The 10,964-nt window shown below is 41.9% G+C and overlaps 1 protein-coding gene across 4 annotated transcripts in view; it reads right to left on the bottom strand.

The window, feature by feature from the left end:
* Positions 1-74: 74 nt before the first annotated feature.
* MCU (mitochondrial calcium uniporter) overlaps positions 75-10,964 on the bottom strand; it is an 83,725-nt gene continuing 72,835 nt past the window's right edge. The window contains exons 3-8 of one of the 4 annotated variants that reach the window (XM_068196972.1): positions 8,819-8,989; positions 7,888-7,992; positions 5,521-5,681; positions 4,835-5,038; positions 3,174-3,290; positions 75-2,033 (exon numbers count right to left, since the gene is read on the bottom strand). In XM_068196972.1, coding sequence (XP_068053073.1) covers positions 1,902-2,033; positions 3,174-3,290; positions 4,835-5,038; positions 5,521-5,681; positions 7,888-7,992; positions 8,819-8,989 — 890 coding nt within the window. In that variant the 3' untranslated portion in view covers positions 75-1,901. Of the gene's footprint in view, positions 2,038-3,173; positions 3,291-4,834; positions 5,039-5,520; positions 5,682-7,887; positions 7,993-8,818; positions 8,990-10,964 lie in introns of all 4 variants that reach the window. The other 3 variants (XM_068196973.1, XM_068196974.1, XM_068196975.1) reach the window with 3 other exon arrangements.

Raw genomic sequence — 10,964 nt, 5'->3', positions numbered from 1 at the left:
ACTCAGGAGAGAGCTGCCACACAGGGAATATTCTCTTCTCAGCTGGGGAAAATAACATTATTCAAGAGCACTGATTCAAAAATTGAATAGTTATTTATTGTTCCAGAAGTACATTGCTCTTTTATACATATTTCATAAATGATACAGGATTTTACACATGTTCAGGTTTTTTTTTTGTTCTTTTTTTTTTTAAAGAAGGACTTTTCTCCATGCTCCCTCCCTCATCCCAAACACACACCAAGGATTCAGCTACAGGATTGTGTTCACTTTTTTTCCTTTTAAAACTCATCACACAAACATGATAAAACGGATAAAAAATAATCACACAATGTAATTAAATGGAAAGACAGAGGAGAAGGGGAAGGGAAGAAAAAAAAAAACTAGAAACATGCACCCATTCGGTCCAACATGCCATTGAGTGAGAAGAGGCAGCAATCCCAGCTGTGTTTCCACATCTGCAAGGCACCTGGCATCTAGTTAATACTGAATTATTTCCTTTCCTGTATTTTTAAAACATGGTTCCCCCCAAAAAACCCAGAAGCCTCCTTCCACGACACAGTGAGGAGGAGTAGTAGTGAAACATCAAAAACAAGCAGCCAGCCTTTCTGTATATAAAGCTTAGTGTCCTTATCCCACCTTCATCCTGTCTCCACAGCATTTATCAGCAGGGTGCTAAACCAGACTGACCTGCTTTGAGTGAAGAGATGTTTTATCTGCTTAGAAAGCAGCCAGCCTTGGCTAAGAGAGGCCAATGGGTCGACTTTCCTTCCTTTATTTCTTTTTAGCTAAGAACAAGAGATGTCAGTAGCCACTCCTAAGAATTTCTGACCTGTGGGCACAAAGTTCACTTAAAGCTACTTAATCAGGGGAAAGTGCTACAGAACCAAAGCAGTTCTGTGTCTTGCACTGTAAGATCCCCAGGCTCTCAAAAAGCCTCTGGGCAAGGGAAATGCTTTGACGATGTGTGAAACCTTCTATCCCATTAGACAAGCAGTCAAGTATCAAGTTTAATTATTCCATGTTCCAGAACTGTTCATTTAAAAGCAGAAGTCATGATTCCGGCAACAGTTTTGTAATCCTTTAAGGCCTTCCTAATTTCATAGTCCAGGTGGCTCTCATATTTGGGGTAGGAAGAGGGGAACCTCCCTGCCTTAAGACTGAATATAAAAACCGCTCATGCAATGCTGCCATGGATTTCTAGGAGGAGCTCGAGGGCATCGGGACGCAAAGTTTAGAGTTATTACGGAATAATCCAAAACATCGATTATCAAATGTCCAGAAGAAAACTCATTCCTTCTCTCACTGGGCTACAACCAATCTGTGCTACAAATAAGCAAAGGAGGAAGTCAGTGGAGCACAGGGGGAGTGCTGGGAAGGGGAAGCTCACGGTTTTCCAGTAGAAAGCAGTCTTGTAGTAACTTTATAAAAGAGACCAGGTCAGACCAGAAGTGTGCGTGTTAATGGCGGTGGAGTGCAAGTTCTGATCACCAGCCAGAGCTCCAGGTGGCTTGGATTCTTTGTTCATTTATTTTTTTCTCCTTTTGTTTTTTTTTTTCAAGAGAGAAAGAGAGATTGGAATCAGGTAAAGGAAAATTAAAAAAGCTAAGCAGGCTGCTGGTGTCTTATCAAGAGGCAGACCCTGCAAAGCTGGAAGAAGACACCCCTACACCCCAGCATTACATTCTTTTCATGAACCCCCCAATCCTGTATTTGTACACAATCGCCATTCTGACAGTTTTTAAAATGTGACTATTTGCCAAGCCCTTTTCAGAACTAACATTCCACAATGTCCCATCTTCAGATTTAAGAGATTTTCCCCCTTTACAGTCCTTTGTCTTGATTAAAGGTAAAAACCCTCCACCCCCCACACCATGTCCCAGCTTCCACCTGCAATGCTTTAATTAAAAAAGGCAAGAGCTATGAACAGGTTTTTGCCGGGGTTCAGAGCTTCTTTGCTGATCAGTCCTTTTCAGAAATTTGTTGGATGGGCAGATGAACTTGCAGTGGGTCTCGAAGTCTCTTAAGGTCCAATTCTGCCTAAAAGTAAAAGACACGTTATAAAGCACAAGCTCCCAAAACAAATTCCCCCAATACCCCGTATTTCCCTTTAGAGAAAGAAAAGCTTTCCCACATTTCCTTGTTTTTTCCCTGTCCAGCAGGAATTTGCCCAAAGAGTGAAACAAAGTTGAAAGTTCATATTTACAAAAAACATTCTCAGCTGTATTTCTCTGAAGTTGTCTGTATGCAGCTACTTAAAGGAATAGGGTAGGGGAGATTTGGATCTCCATAAACCCCCTGGATTATTTTTTTAAAAGAAGCCAACAAAGACCCAACAAACCAACATCCCAACTAGATTATTAGGGATGGTTGATTCTAGAAGAAAAGCTCCAGGAAAATATGGCCATCCAATGGCATCTGTATTCAACATGGCATAAGAAATCCCAGAGAGACCTGTGGGTCCTTCCTTATGCAGTTTGTTCTCCAAGGCAGGGGTAGAACTCCTCTTGCCCTGGATATCTTACACTGTCATTTCCAGAGCCTGGGAATAAAGGATGATAGAGAGCAGTGAAAAATAATGTGGTAATTCTGCTTTTTCTGCTCACACCATCATTCTGCAATAAGGCTTTGAGAAACACAAGGAAACATCTCTATCCGAGTCCTTTGCTGAACAGGTCCCACAATGTGGATAATCTGTCAAGAGCGTCTGTCTCCAGAGTCTGAGAAATCTGCCCCCACTGATTTAAACAATACAGCTACATTTTCTGAGCATCATTTTCCAGGACTGCACTGAAGTGGTATGTCAGGAAGACCTGAACTGAATGGATGCAAGCCCTCATTCCTCACTAAATCCATCTGGTGTGTAGGAGCTGAGAAGAAAAGAAATCTTGAATTAGGCTCCTCTGAGGCATGAAGAGTCTGAAGCAACTCAAGATTTACCAGCAGTTTCTGAAAGGCCCTTAAAGATTGATATGGGTTTCATGTTGATTTACACTTCCAGCAGTTCTATTCCTGGTAATATCAAAGCCAATTCAGTGATTGCAGTGGGGCTGTGACAGGAAAATGGGTGAAAACTTAAAATACATTCATTCTTGCTTGAGGTGTGTCTATTAATAGTAATGAAGAGCTAGCAAGTAATAATTTCTTTATCTTGTTTCTGGAAAAATTCTTGTTACCTGAGCAATTGCATCCTTGAGTTGATTGTATTTCTCTAGATCAAATCGTGTCTTTTTGGCTCCTTTATGGAAAAATAGTAAGTACTGTCTGTCTCTGGCATCTGGATAAACATATTCCTAAAGAGAAAAAAAGGAGAGGAAACAGGAAAAAAGCTACAGCAGGGAGGCAGCACAGGATGCCATAGCACAGGATGACACAGCCTGAGCACATGTCTCAGGTGTTTTTGGGAGAATGACCAGTTTCTGACAGAAGGCACAAGCCTGGCCCAAGCTCACACAGTGCTGGGTGACCCCTGCCAGCAGCTAAACCCCCACCCAGTCACTCACTGCTGCACAGCTGGATGGGAGAGAGAAGAGAATCCAAAGGTAGGGAAAAAATGAGCAAGATTTAAGTGTAAAGTTAAAGACAGTCTAATAACTGAGGGGGAAAAACCAACAACAATATAAGAGTGATGCAAAAGCAATCACTCACCACCTCCTGCCAGCAGACCAGTGCCCAGCCAGACTCTGAGCGACAGCTGCTTTGGAGAAACTCCCTCCCAATTTACTGTAAAATGTGACATCATGGGGTATGGTCAGTTTGGTCAGTTCAGGGCAGCTGTCCCAGGTGTGCTCCCTCACAACACCTCCCCCAGCCCCAGACTATTCCCAGGGATGGAAGCAGGGGGTTGGGAGGGTGCAGACCAGGGAAGAACAAAAACCACCGAAGGCCTTGATGCTGTACCAGCCCAGCTCAGCAATAGCAAAAGCACTGCTGTGTTACCAAGGCTGTCTTGGTCACAAATGCCAAATACTGCACCACACCAGCTGCTCTGAAGAACATTAACTCCATCCCAGCCAGACCTAGCCAAGTCAGACATTTGCTTCTCTACTCATTTGTTACGCTCCAGCAGTGAGTTACTAGCACCTTCCTCCTGTCCCCAGTGTGTGAATCCTTCCACGCAGAGACAACAACAAATAACATTTCGTACTGACAAGTTTGTGGGGAAAAATGGAAGGAGAAAAGCTATAAATACTGTCCCTGAAATGATGCAGCTGACAGACCCTTGGGACACCACGCTGGAACACCTGCAGCATCTGTTCTGATGGCCCTGTGACAGTAGAGACACTTTGAGCCCTCCCTTGCTCATTATTTAGGCAGGATTAGGAACTGATGAGACAAAAAAACCATGCACGGGAAAACCCATAGAGAATCTGTCACAATTACAAGGATCCAGAGATGGATTCTTCATCTGCATGGGAGGCTGGATCTGTGAAAAGCATTGCCAACAAGACGCCTGATCCTTGGGCTCTTTAAAAGGGTCAACATGGCATGTGAGAGGCCCGGGCTTCCTTGAAGCTCAGAAGGTACCTCATGCAACTATACCTGTCTGTACTGACCGTATCTGCCAGCAGATGACTCTGTCTGGCTACAGCAGTCACCAAACACTTTTAGAAAAGCATTTCTGGCAAGACAACCAGCCAGGACCACCATGAGAACACCCCACAGCCACACACCACCTCCCTGGCCAGCACAAATTAAACAAGTGGCATCTGGGTTGCAACAGGATAAGGAAGGGGAAAAGCAGCTTCTACCAGGCACAACTTTGCTATTTTTCTAGGGAGTAGAGCCCAGAGAAAGTCTTCTACTGAAGCGTCAAGATCAGCACAACAAGTCCTACCTGGCGGGTCATTACGAAATAAGCATACATTGCCATGGCACTACCATAGGTGATGAAATAGGTGACAGGTTCCATAATGTCCCAAGAATATTCCCACCAGGTGAGGCGGGCCAGAATCCCAAACTGAGTGGCCATGTAGGCCAGGCCTCCCCACAACACCAAGGTTGTCCTCTTCTCTGCTTTCCTGCTGAGCTCCATCCTCACCTGCAGAAGGCAGAAACACACATCTTGCGGTCTCAGAAGTAATTATGTTAATATTGTTAAGAGATAATAATGTAAAATCAGTCCCTTATATTAATAGCAACATTATGTGGTTTGAAACATGATTTGATTATGCAGGATGCTTAATACAAAAACACCTCAACTTCTTTTCCATCACTATCTTGCTGTCACCTATATTTACTCTGAGCATGCTCTGAATGCCTCAGGAAAGTATTTATTTCTCTATGTTCAGAGATGTTCTGTTGCATTAGCCCCAGTCTTTATTTACTAACAAGCTCATTTCCAACTACTTGAAGCACGGAAACAAAATATTTCCACAGAAACCAGAAGCAGACATGGTTTGGTAAACACTTGGTTCAGTGATCTTAAAACTATTTGAAGCATGCCAGGGACCCAATTAAAACCTGGAAATACATCCAGGCTGCATTTGGAGGATAAATAAAACACACTGAGAAACTCCTTACTTTTTCTAGAGGTGCTAGTTGCTCCTTCAATTGCTCTAGTCTCCCTATCAGCTCCTTCTCCTTGTTCAGCTGGTGCTCCTCGATGCTCAGGGCTGTGTACAACTGCTGAACCAACGTCTTCACATCATTCAGCGTTGTGGCATTTTCATGGCTTAAGAGCTCTAGGGAAAAACAGAGGCTGCTTTATACACTGTGCCCACAGGGCTTCTCATGGGCCCTTGGGAAACTGTTATTAGTCTGCACCGGAAATGAACAAAACTATCTTTTCAGCAAACAGGTCTTTGGAAGAGCTCCAGCACTCTAAGACAATGTGATTTCCCTTGAAAGAAAACCAGGCTTTACTACTGGATATTCCTAAAATTTGATAAGAACAAGGAAAAGAGAGAAGTCCTATAAAGCTGGCCAGATGTCAGCTGCTGCTTCTGATTCATATTTATATACAAGACAAATGAACTAAACTAGCTACAATCCATCACACCAGCTGTCAAGACACAGGCAGAATTCAGAATACAGACCACCAGCAACCAGAGTTATTGGTGGTGGCAACTGAACATTGTGGGTTAGGGACCCTACAACAGCCTCATCAGCAGCATTTTGAGTGCCAGTGCCAAGAATTGTTTCCCAGGGCTCCGTGGGTAACACCCCTTGCTGTTCTGCCTGCAAAGGGGCAAAGTTTCCCTCGTGGTATCTAGAAACAAGAACAGGGCCACGACTAAAAAACACCTTGATCCTTGCATTCCAACTCAAAAAGGATTCCTAGAGGATACCAGCTCATAAAGGAGTTGTGACTACTTGTATTGTCTTCTAGTCCAGATAGAAAAAGAAGAAGTTTGAAATTAAAGCAAAAGGTTTTGACATTAACCAAATTAAAAAATTAATTGTTGTAGCATCCTTGGAGTTCTACCTACGGTTATTAAAATATGATGTTACCAACTCAAAAAAAGCTATGGACAGCTTAAGTTTTAACACCAGCAGCTCGAGGGAAAAAGTGACTCAGTTGCCTGTGCCAAGACACACAAAGTACATAATTTCATTCTAGTTAAAGAGCTCCTGTTCTCCTATGAAGAAAAAGCCATGTGTTCCTACTGAGGTGAACATCAAGAAGTACACATTTAAAATTACAGTATTCTGGCATTTCCATTCTCAAATACACAAGGTGATCTTGTAAAAATGCAAAAGCAAGAGCTGAAAAGTTTGACAGAACTCATCTGAGTGCCTATTCGCAGGCACATTCATTTTAGCACAAACTATAGAAATCTCCTTGGCAAGTGCATCCTAGGAGACAATTTCCTGTAACCTTGGTGATCCCAGAGCTCACTATCAGCACACAGTGGGTGACAGCAGAGTAACTTCTTGGTGTGTGTGGCACCCAGTGGTTTAGATACCCAGTCTTAGCAGAGAGCTTTCTGCTAAGGTGCTTTGAATGAGATGGGAGAAAAAAAAATCATCTCTAGTAGAGGTCAGTCTACCACACATTTAGGGGAGAAAGACTAGTACACTGCGCTCTCAATTCCAGAATAACAGAACAATAAAATCCCCCACATCTGTGAGCCAAGAGCCAAACAGAAACAGCATTTCCCAAGCTGTCTCTTTTGTTTAAATCCTCAGAGGTACCTACAGGCATGCGAGAACCTGGTGTTTTACGAAGGCTATGAAGTTGCCCAGAAGAAAGAGGGCAGATAAAAACACTGAGTTCCTGCCTCCCCCAGAAATGCTGAAATGTCTCAAAAGCTTCTTTGCAGGTTTTCACATCTTGAAAATCACACATGTTCAAAGCATATTACTGAAATGGATTTTCTTATTGACTCAAAACAGGTTGCTGCTTTCCCTTCCCCTCCTACCTGATTCTTCTAAGGGCACAGTCTCCTTTATTTCCCTGTTTGGTAGCTAACAGGGTTCTGAGGTTTATCTACAATATTCAAAGTACCACACTTAAATGGAAACAATGCTAGCTGTCCAGGGAAGCAACAATTTATTCTTCCAAACCAGACAATCTAAGTTTCAATCTAATTCCCATCTTGTATTGTATTCCTTCAGAATGAGTTAAATTAAATTACTTTCCAGTAATTATGAAAAAAATTTGAAAAACTTAGAAATTAAAAGGAATTATATTTCTTTCTTTATTCTTCTTGAGGGCCGGGGGCACTAGTTTTGAACAGAATGAAATATCTGCTTTTCATTAGTGATTATTCTGATTACTCAGACATCTCTAAATTGGGCTCCAAGGGCAGGATTAGAAACCACGAGGTTTCCCTGTGGAAGCAACACTTCATGCTCCTGAACAAGTTAATAAAGCATGTTGCAATGAAGCAGGGAACTGAATACTGAGATGTCCTCCCAGCGCTGAGCAGAAGCAGGCTGCTTTACCTCTCTTTGGTGGTCTGACGTGGTAGGAGACATCATTAATGATCAGTTTGAAGTCATCCAGCAGAAGCAGGTCTATGCCTGTGGAGGAGGCCACACGTGTACCATCTATGAGGAAAACACAGATGATGCATTAAGCAGGAGGAACAAAGAACTTAAACATGCTCTGGCTAAGTTATAACACCATCCCAAATCCAGCTGTTTGGTTTCTATTCTTTGTAAGTAGAATAATGTAAATATTATTTACATTATATTATTTCTGTAAATATTATTTACAGAAAACCAGAGGGTAGATCTCTTAATGTACAGTATTGGATTATGGAAAAATAGTACATCCAAAGTATGGAGGTAGTGTACAAAAATACAGAAAAGCATTAAAATCTTCAATAAAAATAGTAAAGTCTTCAGATGAACTTGATCTCTTGATGTGCTTTGCCATATGACCAAAAATCAAAAAGCAGAGTCCCTTAAAGCCAAAACGGAATTTGAGTTCACAAAATAAATCCTTAGCTATTTACAATAATAATGGAAACAAATAATGTAAATACTCTTTGTAAAGGATGATACCTTGTGTCAGGACAACGAGGGGTGAAACATGACTGAGTTCTCCTTGCTAAAGCAGGATACTGTTTCTCATGTACCACCGACCATACCCAATTCCTTATAAATCAATTTGAACCTCCCTGTAGGTTGCACAGCTTGCATCTTTCCTACTAAATAGTAGGGAACTCACCACAAAGCATCTCCATTAGGACTGATTTCCTTGGCAGCACTGACTACACAATATTCTAACTCTAGGAATAGCATTTCTACCTTCTGCTCTTCCAGGAATGTTGGAGAACTCACACTGCAGCAAACTTCTGCTTCAAAAGCAAAAGGCTGGATGCAAACAGCTGGCAAGCAAGTGAATCAATCAGTTTGTAAACAAGAGTACCTGCTGAGTAGATTGCAACCCGATCAATTCCTCTGTCCTCTGCTCGCAGCTGCTGCAAGAACACCCCGACAGAGTCTGAGATGGGTTTCAGGGTGAACTGGCAGCGCTCGCGCCGCGATGGAAGACTCACAGAAATCACAGGCAACCCGTTCTGGTAAACCACCGTCACTTCTACAGAGACAACAGAAACACAAGCTATTAATTAATTAATTAGCTATTATTAGAAGGTAACAGATCTTCTCTGCTTGCTCCATGGAGAAGAGGCAAACCTGATTATAATGTGAATGTAACAGATTGAACTTTCGGTTTTCTCAAGAGACGTGGCCAAATAAAAATGGAGGTATAGCCGAGATTCTCACTCCAGTGACGTGGCAGTATTTTTCTGTACTTTGTAAAAGTTACTTACTCTAAAAACAGTCACCTTTGTTCTAAAGGCAACATGATATCAAAAAGCCATAACACGGCAGCACAGTATGTTCTAGTTAGGTTTTGAGAATAAAAGCATTTTGGACGATGGAAGACAAAACACTGCTGTTTATATCAGGATTTATAGCTCAGGAGACAAAGGCAGATTGTGTCTATTAGGAAACATCAAGGAAGGACCCACTTCAAATGTTTATATTCTTGTTTACTTCTGGTTTCTTCCTCCTTGTCCTGAGGCAAAACATGTAAGAAAGCCGTCAGGAGCATGAGGTTGTAGGAAAATAGCACTCCAAGTTTAGGCTTCAAGGTCATTTCATCTAAAATTCATGGGATCGATATGCTTTGTACTTCTCCAGACAGGCATTACTACTTAGGTGTAGATATAACAAGATTTTTCCATTTCTTTGGTGCTGCCAAAAGCTTTTCTGAGGGTGTTCTTGAGGATTTCTGTAATTCTAAAATCAATGGTAGTGACCTGTATGAGCTGTAAGCTGGTTATTATTTTACTGCCACAACCTGCTCAGTGTGCTTCGTGAGATCCATGCATAGAAAAGAGAAGTTAAAAGTTCACCTTCCCTAAGCCCTTTAGTGAATCACAGTCATAACTGTCCTCAAGCGACGTAGTTGCTAAGATATAACAGCACACCTCAAAATTATTTGCTTTTATAGGTATCTTTCTTATGTAAAAACACACGGGGTTTTCATTGCTCAGAGCATTTGCTGTGTCTCAAGGATGGTGCAGTCACACCCACCCACAATTCATCTGCCTCAGTATCCCAACCTGTTGTAGCTTCGGTCAACTCCTGTCTCCTTAAACTCACTGAACTCATGGACTGATATGCTAAGTCATTTTAAGCAGCTAACATCAAAACCAGCCAAAAAGTCAATAAAGGCAAATAATGTTATTTTAACTAGCAAAGGGAACTATGGGGACAAGTCCTGGGGCAACACACCTTTCCGAAAACGGGGGACCGTGGATACTGAGAAAGGATTTACCAAGTGCACTTTCACAAAGTCAGAAGAATTCTCTTCTCACTCTTAACTATCACACACCTTCATGAAATGAATCAAGCATAAAAAAAAGCTTTTTCCCTCTTGCAAGGGATTGCTGTCTTCAAGTCCTTAAAGACTAGATGGAAGCAACCAAGTATGGACACCTAAAACAACTAAAGCATCCTAAGAGGCCGCAGTATTTGAAAACCTATCAATGCCTCTTCTCAAGACTCGGACATCTGCCAGGATTTTAGCAGCTTTAGTGTTCTGAAGCACAGAATTCAGAGAGAACAATCATATATTTACTGGAAAGAAATAAAGCAAAGTGCTAATTTATTTGGACTACCAGACAGAATTTAGAGCTCCTTAGCAGCAGCGGTTATGACACCAGCTATCAGGTTTTCCTTAAATTTAAAATGCTACCTGGATTACACAGGCAGTGAGGCAGTTTTTTTGCAGAGAAAAAGAGAGAACAATGTTTGCATTTACACTTTTTCCACGTATCCCCATCAGTACCACACCACAACCAGAGCTCCAGGACTGCCAGCTTTGGAGGAAGTGCCTACCAGGATTAGCCCTGCTGCATTTTAGGAGTCATCAGCATTAGGAGCACAAAGCCTTTCACTAGGATTTCCAGCTTAGGTGAAATATTAAAGGCCAAATTATTTCCCTTCAAAAGACCGGGTCCATTAGTCTGTAAATACAGCTGCTTTATGCTTTCCTTGCAAAA

The sequence above is a fragment of the Anomalospiza imberbis genome, chromosome 8, assembly GCF_031753505.1.
Source record: "Anomalospiza imberbis isolate Cuckoo-Finch-1a 21T00152 chromosome 8, ASM3175350v1, whole genome shotgun sequence".
NCBI classification, from domain to species: domain Eukaryota; kingdom Metazoa; phylum Chordata; class Aves; order Passeriformes; family Viduidae; genus Anomalospiza; species Anomalospiza imberbis.
The sequence above is the reverse complement of the archived record's forward strand: the minus strand, read 5'-3'. Positions and strand labels throughout refer to the sequence as shown.